This window comes from Trachypithecus francoisi, unplaced genomic scaffold (assembly GCF_009764315.1).
Source record: "Trachypithecus francoisi isolate TF-2019V2 unplaced genomic scaffold, Tfra_2.0 Contig01558, whole genome shotgun sequence".
Taxonomy (NCBI): domain Eukaryota; kingdom Metazoa; phylum Chordata; class Mammalia; order Primates; family Cercopithecidae; genus Trachypithecus; species Trachypithecus francoisi.
The window spans coordinates 5,532,110-5,549,936 of NW_022681440.1; the positions used below are offsets into that span (position 1 = coordinate 5,532,110).

General features: G+C 46.7%; 1 protein-coding gene across 2 annotated transcripts in view; it reads right to left on the reverse strand.

Moving 5' to 3' along the window:
- Window positions 1-17,827, reverse strand: part of DLGAP2 (DLG associated protein 2) — a 145,032-nt gene that overhangs the window by 55,191 nt on the left and 72,014 nt on the right. For both annotated transcript variants that reach the window (XM_033177716.1, XM_033177724.1), the window contains exon 4: window positions 15,620-15,839. In XM_033177716.1, the coding sequence (XP_033033607.1) occupies window positions 15,620-15,839 (220 nt within the window). The remainder of the gene's footprint in view (window positions 1-15,619; window positions 15,840-17,827) is intronic.

The window sequence follows — 17,827 nt, forward strand, 5'->3', positions numbered from 1 at the left end:
TCAGGTAGTCACACACAAGACTGTGTCCCTCCATCACTTTGTGTGGGTTTTTTTTGTTTTTTCTTTTTTAAACTTTTCAAATTTACTTCTGATGAGCACAGACCCAGATGGAGAATAAAATCAGGTTTTCTGCTGCCTGGCAGTTGCCTTGTAAGTCAGACAACTTCCCCTGTTATTTCACATGGGGAGGGCTACACGGCCCGTGGCGGTTCTGTGAATGCAGAGAACAGAGCTGGGGGCTTAAGCAGCTGGAGCTGGGGGCCAGAGAGGAGCCCAGCAGGAGTGGGGTGGCCATGGCGGGGCATCTTCCAGAAGGATGGACACCCCAGCCGCCATGCGCTGGAGCCATGCCTGCTGCCCCCACTTTGGAGAAGTAGCTCCGTTGGGGTTCTTAGCCTATGTTTTATGCCAGGAACTTCCAGTCTCTTGGTGATGGGGGAGGTAACTAGGGGAGTTGGATCCCTCACCACGCGCTGGCGCCACAGCAGAGACCTGCTCTCTGCAGGAAACTCGGGATTTGGAACTTGCAAGTAGACATGACCGTAGCTGCTGACGGGGCCAGCGCTTCATTCGGCTGGGCTCAGGGCACCCAGTAAAGACTGGCCACACAGAACACACAGAATCTAGTGGGTCAAGATTTCCAGCCACATACAGGTGTGGCTCTTGCTTCGATCCTGGCCCTTCTGCTACGAGGCAGAGATGGGGAGGAAGAAATATGGTATCTGAGTGTTTGTGAAGAATCGGTAAACCTGTTTATCTTCAGGACCCTGGATGGTACGTTTGAGAAAGTGAATACATGTATCTGTTAGCAAAATTCCCCAAATTATTCCCCATGTAGTCCCAAAATTCCGCTGAGCAGGGGTTTTCTTGGTGGTGGATGCTGGAGGCAGAGATGGGAAGCAGCAGCAATGGCAGGAATGTCTGTACCATCCTCCCATCTCTGCTCCAGCAACTGTCACCCAAGCTTCCATCTTCTCAGTCAAGAAATGCAGATGCACATTCTGAGGATCTTTTGAAAAACACCCAGTATCTTTCTCTGGAATAGCCGAAAATGTCACATAATTCATTTCTGTTAAGCGCTATCTGCCAGATAACACAGGTGTTTTAGAATACTCTCACAGATAAAACCTCCGTCCACAGAATAAGTGTGTGGGAGACCACTCCTGTGCCTTATAATTAAACCATGATCTAAGCTTATGCTGTCAATATTCAGAAGAGACAGGAATTTTGACCATTTTATGAATCATAGAACAGTTTGTAGTCATTCAACACCGATCAGAAGAAGGAACAAAAGTTTTTGAACATGATTATCCTTTTATGTATATGGAGCTTCTAAATCTATTTTCAATTCTGTTTCCTTTTATAAAGCATCTCTCCATTATCTTATACACATCAGGCACTAAACACATATTTGTGAGTTTATTCAGTTGATTGTGTGATTGATCGAAATGGTTGTAAAGTAATGACCTGCTGTAAACCAATAAACAGATACAAGAAATCCTCATTTTTATGACAGAAAGAGATTAGGAGCATATCCTGCCACTGTGAAGAACTGGAAATGTAACCTGCCCCCATATTTAAAGTGTGGGTACTTTTCCTCCAGAAGTTCCATGAATCTGCAGTTGCCTGTATCAACCATGATCTTGCGGTTGCCTGAGCTAATCAATCTTTTTCTTTTTCTTTATCTTCCTTATACTCATGGTAACATTTGATACGATCCATCATTCCATTCTTTATCTCTTTCCTTCTTGGCTTCCAAAACCAAACAAATAAATGAATAAACAGAGATACAAATATTCCCCACGATGAATCCACTGGGATTTTCAAAGCTTTCCCATGACTTACGTTTAAAGAGCACAACACCATCCTCTATCTTAATGGCTATGTTAGGATGAAATAAATCCAGTGTAATTACATATTTTAAAAAGGAGTATTTTTCCTACATTCATAGATGTTTCCTTCCTATATAACTATTTCCTTACTATATTTTATTGCCACCTTCTATGTCATTTGAAAATATCAGTAGTAGTGATGCAAATCTCACCACCCAAGTACCTAAAACCACAACCAAACTTGCCAGTTAAGTTTCTAGCACTCCACATTTTTGGTGTTTGAAAAAGGGTTCAAAGATTAATTCAGAGTAATCATTCTCATTTAATCTCTTGCTTTAATTTTAGGGACATTAAAATGGCCTAAACAAATTCTGTTTAGCCTAACACCACTGCTGAAAATATAAACAGCTAGCAATAACTAGACACTGGGTATTGAGTAGTTCTGGTAGTTTTGAAAAGCAAAAAGAATTCAGTGGTTGGGTTTTTCCTTCAGTTTAAAAATATTTTTGATATATAGCGTTGGCTTTGGACATCTTAAGTTTTAGGTAAAGGCAGTTATTCAAATTCAATGTATATACCTGAATAATGTTTACTTTTCTGGAGAATAAAATTAAATTTTGAAGAGTCACAGGCAATGATTTTTCGGGCCCCTCCATACCTCTCCCCAGGCGTGTGTTCAGACGCCATCCAAGGATGACCGCGTGCTGGCTGTCATTCCGGGAAATGCCTGCACTCCACTCACGTTGCAGAATGAACCTCTGTGATAGGATTTGTATGTTTTTCCCCACAGTTCTTCCCATTGCAAGTGAGATCAGCGGTTCTTCTTTTCAGAGATTTCTATGGGAGGAAGTCAACCCCAGAATGTCCTCTCCATTGGCAGAGATCACCTTGACTTTCACAGAAGCCTGTACTCAGTAGAGACATGACTGAGGGGACCAGGGGCTCAGGGAGAGGAGGGAAGAGGTTGGAAGCCAGAAATGATGACAACCACAGAAGGGGAGCTGTGGGTCCCTGAGCAGCTGCAGAACACAGCCCCTGTCCTGATCATGCCCCAGGGAAGACCTGCAGACTTGATGGAATCCTGCATGCAGAAAGGGACCCGGGGATCTCAGGACAGCCTGAGGGGACCAATGGCCTATGACCAGGAGGCTTCCCAGATGCCTCCAAACCTCCTGGGAGTCCTGGCCTTGGTATTGCCCTGGGTTTAACCTGAAATGACAGGCTGAATTTCACAGGACACCAAGCAGGAGGTGTGGGAACTCAGAATGGAAATTAAGTTGATAAAAAAAAAATTATTTCTTGCACATGTCGGTTATGGATAATTGAATCATGTCCACATAGAACATCTGATAAGGATGCATGGGTGCCCCTGAATAAGTATTGTCCTCAGAAAGGAATTCTACAGAAAAAGGCTCCAGTCGATGCCAAGGCTAACAGCCGAGCACAGTGGAGTTTAAAATTTAAACATCGAGGTCCTCTAAGTTAGGACAAACTCTCAATAGAAAGGGAATTAAAGATCTTATCAACTGTAAATCTTCAAATCACTCACTCACACGTTCAACCCATATTTATTAAGCCTGGTCTGGCATGGTACGTGGCACAGGTTAAACTCATCTGACTTATTGCCACAGGGGCCTTGGCGTGGTAGTGACATGAAATGTATAAAAGACGACCGATGTCTGTGACCGTGGGTTTGTGGCTTGTCTGGGGGCAGGATGAGGGATTCGTGCCTTTATAAAGGGATCCCAGGGAGTTTCCTCACGCTTTTTCCACCATGTGAGGATGCAGGGAAAAGCTGCTCCTATGAACAAGGAGGCTGCCCATGCTGGACACCCTGACCTCAGACTTCCAGCCCCCATAACCGTGAGAGATAAATCTGTGGGGTTCATAAGCCAGGCTATGATGTTTCCTTGCAGCAGCCGGCGTGGAATGAGACAGTGACCCGGCAGCGGACTGGCAGCTCCTGCAGTCTCAGGTGTGGGGAGGGTGGTGTTTCCAGACCATTGCAAGAACCCTTCAGGGATGATGAACTATCTTGATGCTGCTATGAGTATGAATCTCATAGGAATGTGTTCTGCTGTCTGCATTCATAACAGAAGTAAATTGTAAATTCAAGTTAGTGAAAGCTAGTGAAGACAAAGATGCACTTTTTTTTTTTTTTTTGAGACAGAGTCTCACTCTGTCGCCCGGGCTGGAGTGCAGTGGCCGGATCTCAGCTCACTGCAAGCTCCGCCTCCCGGGTTCCCGCCATTCTCCTGCCTCAGCCTCCCGAGTAGCTGGGACTACAGGCGCTGCCACCTCGCCTGGCTAGTTTTTTGTATTATTTTTAGTAGAGACGGAGTTTCACCGTGTTAGCCAGGATGGTCTCGATCTCCTGACCTCGTGATCCGCCCGTCTCGGCCTCCCAAAGTGCTGGGATTACAGGCTTGAGCCACCGCGCCCGGCCCAAAGACGCACTTTTTATCCCATCCAGAGAACGGTCCGGCATTATTCCGAATAGCATCGCCTCAGGTCCCCACCACCAATGGCAAACATCACCTAACCATCTGCAAACTGAACGGGAAAGACAAGGCTGGGACATGGTGTGTGGGGAGCAAGATGTCTACTTCCCTTTCATTTCTGTGTGATGCTTTGAAGGAAAAAGACCTTTTTAAGGTGAATTCTCTGGGATCTAGGACTACCTATCAGGAAGCAATTTTGTTTAAGTCCAAAAATGTCCTATTAAATCATCTCAATGACTCTTGGAACCCACGAAGCAAAGGAAGAAAATTTCAAGTTATAAAAGTAACAAATAGGCCAGGCGCGGTGGCTCACGCCTGTAATCCCAGCACTTTGGGAGGCTGAGGCAGGCGGATCATGAGGTCAGGAGATGGAGACCATCCTGGCTAACACAGTGAAACCCCATCTCTACTAAAAATACAAAAAAAATTAGCTGGGTGTGGTGGCAGGTGCCTGTAGTCCCAGCTACTTGGGAGGCTGAGGCAGGAGAATGGTGTGAACCTGGGAGGAGGAGCTTGCAGGAGCTGAGATCGCGCCACTGCACTCCAGCCTGGGCGACAGAGCGAGACTCCGTCTCAATTTAAAAAAAAAAAAAGTAACAAATAAATTACAACTTTTTACTGTAATATATAGTATCTATAAGATTATTGTCTGGGTAATCAATAAACCCAAAATGTATACATATGACTTCATGATCACATTTTAAAAATTTCAAATATTCCTCCATATAATCCATATTTTGCATCATTACAGGAAAGAAAGAAATACACAGATGCTCCTCAACTTGCAATGGGATTATGTCCCGACAAACCCATCATATGCTAAAAACATCATAAGTGGGAAATACATTTAATACATTTAACCCACCAAACATCATAACTTAGGCCAGCCTACCCTAAATGAGCTCAGAACACTGACACTGGCCTGCAGTTGGTCAACATCATCTCAATTAATGCCTATTTTATCATGTGTTGACTTTCTCCTCAAATTCATGGAACAGTGTACTGAAAGTGAAAAACAGAATGGTTGTGTGTGCACTCAGAGTATGGTTTCTACAGAATGTGGGTGGTTTTCATGCTATTATAAGGTTGAAAAATTGTAAGTCTAACCATCGTTAAGTCAGGGATGGTCTGTACTAATGTTGAATGATTTTCTTTCTTTCATTCATTCATTCATTTGAGGCATGGTCTTGCTCTGTCACCCAGGCATTCATTCATTCATTCATTCATTCGAGGCACTGTCTTGCTCCGTCACCCAGGCTAGAGTGCAGTGGTGCAACCAGGGCTTTCTCTAACCTGGAATGCCTGGCCTCAAGTGACCCTTCCAAAGTGCTGGCACTACAGGCGTGAGCCACTGCGCCCAGCAAGCAATTTCATTTAAAAGCATCACTCTAGTTTTTTACCCTAGGAGGGCAAAAGTATTTTTTTCTCAATGTTTTCAGAATGTTTTTAATTTTATGAATCTAAATAATTTGTTTTTAATGTAATGCTTTTTAAACGAACATCCTGTTAGAATAAAAGCCACGGTGCCAATACGTTTTCAATATATTGATGAGACAGTGTAACGACAAGCAAATAATAAACACAATTCTCTACCATGGGAAGAAGAGGCCGTGCTTCGTGCAGACACGGATCAGATCAGAAGCACGTCATGCCGCTTCCTTGAAGAAATGATTTCTGAGCTGGGGCTTAAAGCACAGCTAGGACTCAGGCAGAAACTCAAGGAAGAAATTCTGGGCTGACGAGCAGCAGCCGTAGAGGCGTGGAGGTGTGAGAATTTCTGGAAGGGTGGCCAGGAGGGGGTGGGAGTGAGAGGGCAGCCGGGCCACCTGGCGGGGCCGGGTCACTGGGGTTTGCCACGTCACAGAGGATGACAGCCTCCACTCCTCCGGCTCTTGCACGGAGCCAAGACAGGGCTCTTGGTTGGGCGGGATTAGGGTCAGGCTGCGTTTTTAGCAAGAATGTCCTGGAGGCATGATGGAGAGTGGGTGGGAAGTCCCAACAGGCCCCTTGGAGGCTGAGTAGGCACCCCTCCAAGGTGAGCACTGACAATGGTTTCAGCCCTGAGGGGTGACACAGGTGAGGGCCAGTGGGTTTGAGGGGTGACACATGTGAGGGCCGGTGGGTTTGAGGGGTGACAGGTGAGGGCCGGCGAGTTTGAGGGGTGTAGGAGGCAGATCCAACAGTACTTCCATCTCCACAATATCTGAAAACCTGAAATGACTCATTCATTCACCTACTGACTTATGCAAACATCAATTATTTATTTCGGCCATTATTTTTCTGGGTGATAAGATGTTAAATGACCAATGAGAAATCCTTTATTACAGTAACTGTTACTCTTAGGACAATGATACAGAAGTCCTCACTGGACTTCTGAGTCCATCCCCATACACATGTCCCTCCAACTGTACCCCTACTTTAGGGAGGAGATGGAGCCACAGGACAGATGCACCCCTACTTTAGGGAGGAGACAGAGCCACAGGACAGATGCACCCCTACTTTAGGGAGGAGATGGAGCCACAGGACAGATGCAGATCACTGTCAACTGCAAGAGTCCTGGACTATGAGTCAGGAACGCATGGCTCTAGTTTCATTCCTATTATGACTAATTGGTCTAGACAAGTTCACTTGTTCAATGACAGCCTCATCTTGAAATCTCATTACCTGGGAGATCATCCCAGCATTCATGTTGTAATTCCAGTCTAAGTACGTAGACAGGAGGATTGTATAAGAGAAGGACACAAATTACTTGAAAATGGTGGCTTTGAAGGGAAGAGCGGGTTACACACTTGGGAAAAATCTTTATGAACACATTTGTTCTCACCCGAGCAATTCTGGCTTACACGTGCAGCTCCTGACACAGATGCATGACTGTTCTGCATCACACTCGCCTTCTGCAAACCGGGAGGTATGTGATTCATCTGTCGTGTCTGTTCTAGAGAGAGGTGTCAAGTATTTTACCTTTGGAAACCCTTACCGGGAGCTGGCTCCACTCCTTCTCTACAGCACAGACCAGGGGCTCCTGTCCTAACTCTGACACCCGACCCCTCCCCGTGCCCCCCAGGGCTTCTCCTTCCCCACAGCCAGGAGAGGTTGGGTCTCCCTCTTCTGTTCAGAGACTGTGCTCTGCCACGGCTTCTCCCATCAGTCCCCAGGGCTGGCTGGCTTTCATCCACTCATCCTGTGTGCTCAGCACACAACAGATAAAGTACATAAAGCTTTGGCTGTAGTTCAAAGAAATCAAAGACAATGAAAATCACAAAGATTAGTTTTCATCTTTTAGGTATTTGGGCTGCATTTCGTCATTTCCTGTAAAACACAAGTCTGGATGCAGAGGGGAGGCCACGTGAGACTTTCACCTGTGCCTGCTTTTAGCGCTGGATGATCTTGGTGCCGTGCTCAGGCCCGTAACGGGGTCTCATGCCCGAGTCCCGGGTACACGCCTCTGAACCTCGGACACAGGCATGGGGTCTTCATGATGCACACCCTGGGCTTTAGTTTGCAACGTGGACCGTTTGCTGAAGGATTTTTGGGCTTCATGGAAGCCATCATGGTTGGCAGTTTCTGAGACGTTCTAATGGGGACCATGACAACCAGAGGCACATCCTGAGCGGCTGGGAAGACGTTCACATTCCCTGGGACATTTCGGACCAACTCCCGCACGATATCGTCATGCCAGGTTTCTGGAATTTGGCCTGTGCTGCGCGACAGGGTTGGAGACGTGAGGTCAGCAGCAGGTCTGATGCCGAGGACCCACGGGAGTGCACACCCGGGCTTCCCAGGGTGGACTCTGAGCCTGCACACAGCATCCATCAGCCCCAGCCAGATCTGGCTCCTCTTCATCAGGATCAACCTGGACTTATTATAAGGATTTGTGTAATACTCCTGGAAGAGAAATGGGTTCCCCATGGGTCAGTGTCTGGAGGATGTCACCATTTATACTTGGCTCTGTTCCAGAGAAGACCTCATTCATTCAAGAATGAGTCCACCATACTTGAATGGTAAATACTCCACCAGTATTTACCGAAACCTGCTATGGTAAATAGAATAACACTCCTCCAAAAATGTCTGCATCCCAGTCCCCAGGGCCTGTGACCATGGTACTTTATGTGGCAAAAGGACTTTGCAGATGTGAGTACATTCAGGATTTTGAGACGGGGAGACGATCCTGAATCATCCAAGTGGGTCCAGTGTGATCTCCAGGGTCCTTACATGAGGAAGGGAGGGGGCTGGAGTCAGAGGAGGAGGCTTGGATGATGGAGGCCCAGGCGGGAGCCATGTGGCCCGGAGCCAAGGATGGCAGAGAACTCCAGAAGCTTGAGGAGGCAAGGAGCAAACTCCTGGGAGCCTCCAGAAGGACCCGATGTTTGATACTAGCCCCACAGAACCCACTGTAGACTTCTGACCTCTGCAGCTGTGCTGCTGTAGACCACAGGGCTTCTGACCATCTTTATAGCTGCAAATATGAGACAAACACACCTGTTTTTTAGGGGTTCCTCAATCCAGCCCCATCTCTGGGGGGACCCACAGAGGTCTCTGCTGTGAATTTATGCAGGGCTCAGACACCAGGAGCCTGGGCTTACCCTGGGTGGAGGGTGCACAGGACCCCCGCTGCTCCACAGAGGGGCTGCACAATTTGGGCCTCGCAGCGGCTTCCCAGGACTGGCCACAGTGCCAAGACGCAGGGGCAGCCTCTGTTCCATCTGCGGTGAGCTGGGGCAGTGTTGAACTCCCTCCTGTGGCCCCTCCCCATCCCTCCTGGCTCCCACCTTTCCACGCTCCTTCCAGAGGCCCCTTCTCCCCATGATGCTGGACGCTGCGGGCTCTGGTCTCAGGCCTCTTCTCTTGCTACACCCTCCTGTTCAGGGGTGGCTCCACGGTTCCAGACTGCACCTCCAACCTCGATCTCCACGCCTTTTCCTGAAGTTGGGTTGGCCAGTCCTGGAACCCTCAGCTCAGCACGTGGGGGCTGGGCCCTGTTGGCTTCGGCTGCTGAGAGGCAGCAGCTGGAGAGGGCTGTCGGGCACTTCATCCTGCTCCATCCCGGCTCCCCGGTCGCAGTGGTCATCCCTTCTTCTACCCACACATGACCCAGCTCTCTGGGCTCCGACAGCATCACCTCATCCTGTTACTGCAGCCCGAGGAGGAAATGGCACAGCCCCGTTACGGCATAAATGTAATTTGATCTTTTTTTAGAATCTTCAGTTGCGTGTAAGATGACTGTTCTTTATTCTAGTACATTTTTTACATTCCTAAAACAGAAAGTGATCATGTGTGACTTTTTTCATTCGTGAACAAATGACTCTGTTCATGTGTTTACTGTTCATGTGTTTACATGCTGGGATCTGCATGTGTCCGCCACCTTCTCTGCGTCTGTCCCTGAACGGAGCCATCATTACAGCCTCTCCTCCTGGACTCCCAGGATACTACGCTTCCTGGATGAGGTCCTGGAGACTCCCTGCCTGCACGCTGGCTTTCTGGGCCTCATCCACGGCCCAGGCAGGAGGCCTCTTAGAAGCCTCTTCACAGCTCCCCAGAGCTCTTCAGCTGGGTGCCCCTGGGGCTTCCTCTGAAAGCCATTCCTGCACCTGTGCCTGGCACAGCCTGGCCTCGTCCCTTCTCACCTGTGCTATTTGAGGAGCTGTCTTCTCCGTGCTGTATGGCAGGGCCGCGGGTCTTCATTGTAACGTGACTCCGGCCCCCGTGTTCGTCCTGCCGTGCTGCGGTAACGGAGCAACACTGATTCTCTCACGTCCTGGAGGCCGTGAGTCCCAGACCAAGGTGCCGGCAAAACTGGGGCCTCCTGAGGCCTCTCCCGGGTGTGCAGATGCCGTCTTCTCCCCGCATCCTCACAGGCTGGTCCCTCCGTGCGTGTCTGTGTCTTCATGTCTTCTTCTTATAAGGACACCAGACAGATTGGATTTGGGACCCCCGTGACCTCATTCTACCTGGTTACCTCTTCGAAGGGTCTGTCTGAAACTCAGTCACATTCTCAGGTCCTGGGATTAGGGTTCAGCACCAGGTCTGGGGAACACAACCCAGCCACAGACCCCTCTCCTGCTTCGAGTTCTCCAGTGACCTCCAGATTTCAGCCCCGTCTCCTGCTTCGAGTCCCCCAGTGACCTCCGAATTTCAGCCCTGTCTCCTGCTTCGAGTCCTCCAGTGATCTCCGAACTCTGCAAGTGCAGGCACCACAGGCGCAGTGTGGACGTTCCCGTGAGCTCGTGTCCCCCGTCCGTCCTGCCTTCCCGCCTCTCCCTCTGGGCCAGGCGCCCTGCGAATCCCGGGGCTGCAGTGCCCAACGGTTTTTGAGATGTTTGTCATTACTTCAGGCTGGCACCTCCCTCTACCCAGGTTTCTCCTGCCCAGTCCTGAAGCCTCAGCCCAAGTCTTCCTGCAGGTGGAAGAGGCGTCCCTGACGCTGCTGAGGTGCTGGCTTTCCCCTGGGTTTCCAGAGCTCTCCACACACAGCTCACAGCACCCAGCAGGTGTGCCATGGCTGACAAGCTCTTCAACTGAAATTGTTTCCAGACTTCAGGCCTTTGGGGCCAATGCTCAGGACGTTAGTGCTTCTGGATTCAGAACACCTGGTGCCGCAGTCGGCATACAGCAAACGCTTAATAAATGCTTACGACATAAATGTAATTTGATCTTTCCTTTAGAATCTTCACTTGGCATGTAAGATGACTGTTCTTTATTCTAGTTCATTTTTTGCATTTCTAAAACAGAAAGTGATCATGTGTGACTTTTTTCATTCATGAACAAATGACTCTGTTCATGTGTTTACTGAAATGTGGCTTTTCGTCGCCTTTGTGGGGTGTGCAGGCTGGTCCTGGCAGCGCGTAGCTGTTGACTTGTGGAAAGCTATCACCTGAGGCTATGGGTCTGAGAGCCCTGAGCAACAGTTTCTGAGCCTATTTGTATAGCCCTCCTGTCTGAATGACAGATCCGAGGAGAAGACATGTTTGGGGAATCTTCTGGTTTTCAGATTTTGTGGCTCACAGAACCTCCAGCTGCTCATTTTTCCAGTAAAGAGCTAAATGTCCTTCCTAAAGCCTTTCCCCATATAGCGCATCTTATTTTAACTCCGCAGGGAAGCTGGCTGCAGGGTCTCCTTGCCAGCCCTATGGGGAGGGAGGAGAGGAGGGTGAAGGGCCTGGTCAGAGGTACGTGGGCCTGGAAAGGCTGCACACCATACACCTGGTCCCCCAGCAAGCACGTCTGCAGAGACATCCTGCCCGCGGAGCTAGCCAGAGGCTAGACAGATCTTTCTCCTCTGGGGTGCACCTCTTCCCTCTGACCTGGGGTGCTGCGTACTCGGCAGCCATCAGCTGGGTTTACCAAGGGGTGCCCGTGTGGCCCAACACACTTGAGTATGCCCTGTGGTATTTTATGATATCAAATCACCTTTACTCTATTGGCAAAACATTTTATGAACAGCCCAGCTGACATCCATTTTCAGTTTCTTTTCTTTTAAATTCTGTATTTTTTCAAATTCAAGTTTTAAAATATGTTCACCATCTTGTCAGGCAAAGTTACATATCAGTTATACAGTAACTCGATGGTACCAGGCCCTGGTACCAGAAGAAGGTTGAGGCAACATGTTTAGTCCATGATGAAAATTTCCCCAGGCTCACATGCCTGAAAATCCACTCTTTGTGACAAGATAAAATTAAGTAAAACACTGTCTTTTATTGTAGAAGATTAAAAATGGGAGAATCAAATACATAAACAAATCATAGTTATTCAAACTGAGGAAGGTCAGCAAAGAAGTAAAATTTTAAAACAGCAACAAAAATCATAGCATTGAAAAATCGTTATTCTGCCTCTTATATTCAAGGTACTGAAATATAGAGATAATTTTTCTCCTCTATGTTGGCAAGTATCTATCTTGGAAATGAAAATACTATGTACCCTTGAGAGACAAGTTGCTATAGAAATATAAATAATAAAATAAGTCTGGGGCTGTTTCCTCTGCCATGCTTTCTACAGATTTTCCCTTTGTTTTCACGACTTCTAGAATCAGTTGTATCATATGTTGAGAACATTTCTGACCCAGAGAAAAATCATTATAATCTAATTTTACAGCATTTTGCTTCATAATATCAATAATATTCCCTCCCTAGAAAAATCAGGTGAGATGCATATTTGGACAAGTAAAGCAATCCGATAAATCATTTCCCAGATGAGAAAGAAACCATGTGTGAAATGAAAGTTAGATGTTTTCAAAACCACTTCATTGAAGGCGAGGACACTAATCAATATGCAGTGGTTTTCATAATGAGAGAAATAGTGGGACGAAGGAACGTGCATGTGCATGGGTCACCCGCCTCCCAGTGTGTTCTGTTCTTGAGTTCCCTGGCAATTAGATTAAAGGGTCTATCTCAGCTGAATCAGCAGCTGCCTTTAAAGGTTGAGGGAAAAAGCAGGTGAACTGGGGTGTCCCCAAACCAACAAACGTCCTCTGGGAACCTCAACCTGTCCATGTTTACAACGATGGTCTAAGATGTATTTTTAAATTCTCAGTACATCTTTGATGCACATATTTAATATTTATTATTATAGGAATATTATACATTTGTATTTCTACAAGGTGAAACAATCTAATAATAACACCAACTTTTACCTTTCGAGCCTGCATAAAGTAATGTGTTTAAACAAATCTTGTTCTTCAAAGTACTCACTTTGGAATGTTTTCAAAAATAACTCTTTGGAATTATTTTCATGAGCTAGTTTTAGAAAGAAAATCATAAAAGAAAATCAATCTGTCAAAATAATCTCCCTCCCCATACACACACGTGCACACGCATGCGCGCACGCACACACACACACACACACACACGGATTGATAAAGGATAGCTACTGAATGTAGTGTTAGTATATCCATTTCCAAGCATTTAAATACAAAAGTCAGAAGTATTTAAGTAGAAAATTTTTGAAATCCACTTGACTCACGGAAGGAAGCTTTGGATCAAATTTGAAGTTCAGCTGTCACAATGATCGAGGCACTTACATCCTGTACATTTTGATAGTTTTCTTCCATAATTTTGTTTTCCCAGATGGGGATTTTTCATTTCTTTGGCACTTTTTCATAATCTTGCTAAATAGACTATATTGCATGTCATCTAAATTTTATTTAGTAAATAAAGATTTAAATATTTAATATACAATACTTAGAGTAACACGGGAAACAGGAAAGGTTAATGATTAGTCTGTACTTATATTTCTTCACAAGGGTAACTTGTAATCTTACAGTGCTAAGTATTTCCCTTAGTGCTTTTCATTTCTTTCCTCATTTGATTCTCAGATGTCACATAACTCGGACAGTCCCCTGCATCACCTAGAGGAAATTCTGACTCAAAACTAGGCCAAGATACAGTAGAAACTCTGAATCAAATCATTTTTTTTTTTGTAACTTCTTTGGTAGGTGAATTTTGGAATACAAAATACATAGGGTAAAAATTGTATATATATAAATTAAAATTTCAGTCTGAGCTCAGAACTGGTTCTTATCACTGTGAAATCTGTTTTATTTTTATTCTCTCTATAATGACAGTCCTAAAAACAATAAAGTCCTTTTCTATGAGGTAATGATTGTTTCAAAGCATTTCTGAAGACTATGAAAGTGCTTAACTGTTTACTTGCTCCTAAGAGACAGTAAACAAATACTGCTGAATGTATGAGTAATGATCTCTTGGAGTGCTGTTTTTCAATGCAATCATTGTAAATCTCATGACTTCCCTAATTCTAATTTGTTCAATGTTTACATCAGGGCAGAGCATGAGAACTGGCCCAGGATTTCACTGAGGGGCTGGGGTGAGCAGAACAGGCCAAACCAGAGGAAAACAGGAGACTACGCTGGGTGTCCACAGCCACCCGGTGGCGGCACCTGGGGCATGTGTTGTCAGCCTGTGGATATCCCTCGGCGGGTCCTGGGCACCGCTCTCCCTCGCTGGGAGAAAGCCCTGCTGGGAGCCAGAGAGCCAGGATCTGTTGCCATTCTCCCAAAGCCCCGGCTCAGTGGTGCCAGCGTTAAAGAAACCTCTACCACATAAAAAGCACACCGAGGATCCACAGCTTTCTTTGAAAAATAATCTTTAAACTTATGCAAATAAATTATCCATGGCTACAGCTTCGTTCTGAATACCACAGAAACCAAGATTCAGAAAAGTTAACAAGCCTAAGGTCTTACAGAGAGGACATGATGGAAGACAGTTTGAACACAGTTCCTTCCCTTCCATCCACAGACACTACTATGAAACACTTTCTTCACAAAGTGCAATGATAGTGCCGACTGCAATGTGCAGTTCTGCAAAGTGCAACCTCCTGGAATTCTTGTTCACTTTAGCAATGAAACAAACCAAGACCTATTCAAGGGTGTGATGACACACTCACTCCTGCTGAACTTCTCTTTGCTTCTCTCCTGTTATGTGTCTGCTGTTCCTAACACGATTTATCATGAACATAGCTCTGTTCTATTTCCCCTCGGAGCTGTCCTTTAAATTCCTAAGACACAGTTGCAGCATTCCAAGCCCTCTGGTATTCAGAACACCTCATGCCGCAACACTATGTTATTTTATAGCTTCTCTCTTAGCCTCTATGTGCAGCGCCTCGAGCTTTTATTGCTTGCTGCGTTTTATGGGTTTCTCCAGGCCATGTATATTCATCGTGTTATAGAAATCATAACATACTAGGCAGTAAAATATTAGGCAGTGATATTTAGGTTGGGCGGTAAATTTTCAAAGGGGTGGGTATGGTTTTCCATGAGAACTAAAGGAAATAGACTGAGTCTTCAGAGCTCTAAGATGATTAATGCAGCTGCATTAATGATGTACCTGCTTAGCGGCGGTGAGTCGTGTTTACAGATCTGTTGACTGAGCAAGAGACCGGCTGTACGTCGCTAAGGGGGAGCCTGGGCGTCACCACTCGTCAGCCGAAGTCTCACTGCAATCCATTACACTTTGATATTTAAAACTTAATCACCTTCCAAATGTTAGCACTTCCATTGTTTCCCTCCTCTCTGAAACTTTATACTAGTTACACTTGATTACTTTAAGGAAACTTGATAATTAGTAGATTTCGTTGTAAGAAAAAGAAAGGTTATCTACAAGAGACAAAACACCCTTGCGAATGCGACGGTGTAACGAACGCAATTAGGAAATGTTACTAAACGTCAGGAGAGTACATTGTGCCTGTGGTGCGGCCTGCTCCTGGCTCCTTCTAGGAGGAAGACCAGCAAGCCTCTAGGGAGGCCCCGCTGAAAGGCTGAAAACGACATTCCCTTACCTGCTGTTGACCTGATGGTGGAGGTGATGTCAGAGGGTGTCATCATGGGAATACATTCGTCATCTTGGGAGTAGCCGGCTTGAATGGCTCGAAGGTAGCTGTGACTCCTTGTTCGGAAACACCCCGGGAGGTCGAGGGCATCCATGGCCTGAGATTCGACTTCACTGAAGACGGACTCGCACACGGACTCGAACTGCCCATTGATCTCCGCCTCGCTCACCTGCAATCGTCAACAGCACATGTGATGCCCCAGCCCTCCAGGGTCACCATTACACTACAGAAGAGCCAGGAGACAGCACTCATTCCCGGGCTCCCTTTCACTGCCTCGTATTTCAGCCCAGTTCACCTGAAGTCAGCATGGACAACGGCTGGGCTTGGGGAAGAGATCATTGGGTTATCCCTTACAAAACACATAGGCAAACAGCCAGTTCCAAATGTTGATGAAATTCTGAGGGACCACAAGGCGAACCTTCAAGGTAAGGTTGACAGTTTTTACGAAGTTTAAGAGAAAGAGAGGACTTTTAAAAGATTAGCAAAGTACCTGGTACAAAGTAACTGTTTAGAATCCATTTCTTCCTTCCCTTTCCCGCATGACTGCCCCACCTTTCCAAGCTACTAATGGTGTGATGGCTCCGGGCACTGAGGCCATGTAAGGGAAAGCCTATTCAGTGCGTACATTGCTCAGTTCTTTTTCAGAATACGGAGTCTGCTTCTACCCATTGCCATGGCAACTCATCACAAATGTGGCTTCTAAACTCATCTCCTTCTCACCATTACGGCAACAATCTGAGTCCAGATGAGAAATAAATGGCTGTACTGGTGTTTTCGTCCACATGAAACGTGCTACTTTACCTAAATTCCAGGCTTTTTTATTCTTCCTTAGCTTAGGATATTAGTATACTCACTTCATTTTCCTTCCCTTCCTTCTTTCCTTCCTCCCTCCCTCCCTCCCTCCCTCCCTCCCTCCCTCCCTTCCTCCCTCCCTCCCTTCCTTCCTCCCTCCCTCCCTCTCTCCCTCCCTCCCTCCTCTCTTTCTCTTTCTCCCCTCATCCCCTCCCATTCAGATTATTTCTCTTCTTGTTTCTCCTGAGGATGTGTGAGAGCTCAAAGCACCAACAACTTTCTGAACTCCCTGGATTATGTTGGCAGATACATTTTAAAAACATACTGTTTTAAACACCAGATTCGTTCTTTTCCTCTAGTTGTCAGCAGAGTAAAAGGCAAAGTGAAAGATTTAGGTTCTCCCTCTAGCAGCTTTGTTGACACAACACGACACGCGGTGCCGTCTCCAAGTTCAGACCCATGGACTTCTCTGCTTTCACCCTGAGGTGACCTATGTGCTGGAAAGACGGCCTCTTTCCTCGTGAGCCTAAGTCAGCACTGACCCTGGACAGGCAGAGGGTGAGCAAAGGGCAGCGAAGCCTGAAGCCACCTTGCAGGGAAGACAGGCCCACGCCGGGCTGCAGAAAGAGCCGGCACGACACCAGCGGAGTGGCCTTTTTGAGAAAGGTCTGAGGATTCCTGATGCTGGACAGAGACAGACAAACCCAGGCAGGCACAACCAGTACACAGGTGGCAGGACAGCCTCAGGAACCCAGCAAAGTGCTCACAAACATGCACACTGGCTTGGAAACGGGACGTTTTTCTGGACTATAAATTTCTTCCAATCTAAGTTTTCACGCACGTAGAATTTTATGGAAAAGTCTTAGATTGTGTCATTCCTGTCAAAGATCTATAATCGACAGTGTGAGGAGGCCAGAATCTATGTGAGGCCCTAGTACGCCTCAGTGGACACCCTTCTGCAAGCCCGGCCCCGGGCCCAGCTGCCCTCGCTCCTAAAGAAGAGACACCGTTAACCTGGTGCGTGCATTTCACAAACAGAAGCCAGCATCTCAGCAAGGACCCTTGGCTATGCTTCCAGCTACAAAGCCTTTCAATGAGGTTCTAGACATGAAGGTGACTCCTCCTCCCCAAAACAAATAAAAAATGGTTGAGGAGCATCTCAAGTTGGTCCAGCAGGGAATTAAAATGATCCGTTCGGCCGGGCGCGGTGGCTCAAGCCTGTAATCCCAGCACTTTGGGAGGCCGAGACGGGCGGATCATGAGGTCAGGAGATCGAGACCATCCTGGCTAACCCGGTGAAACCCCGTCTCTACTAAAAAATACAAAAAACTAGCCGGGCGAGGTGGCGGGCGCCTGTAGTCACAG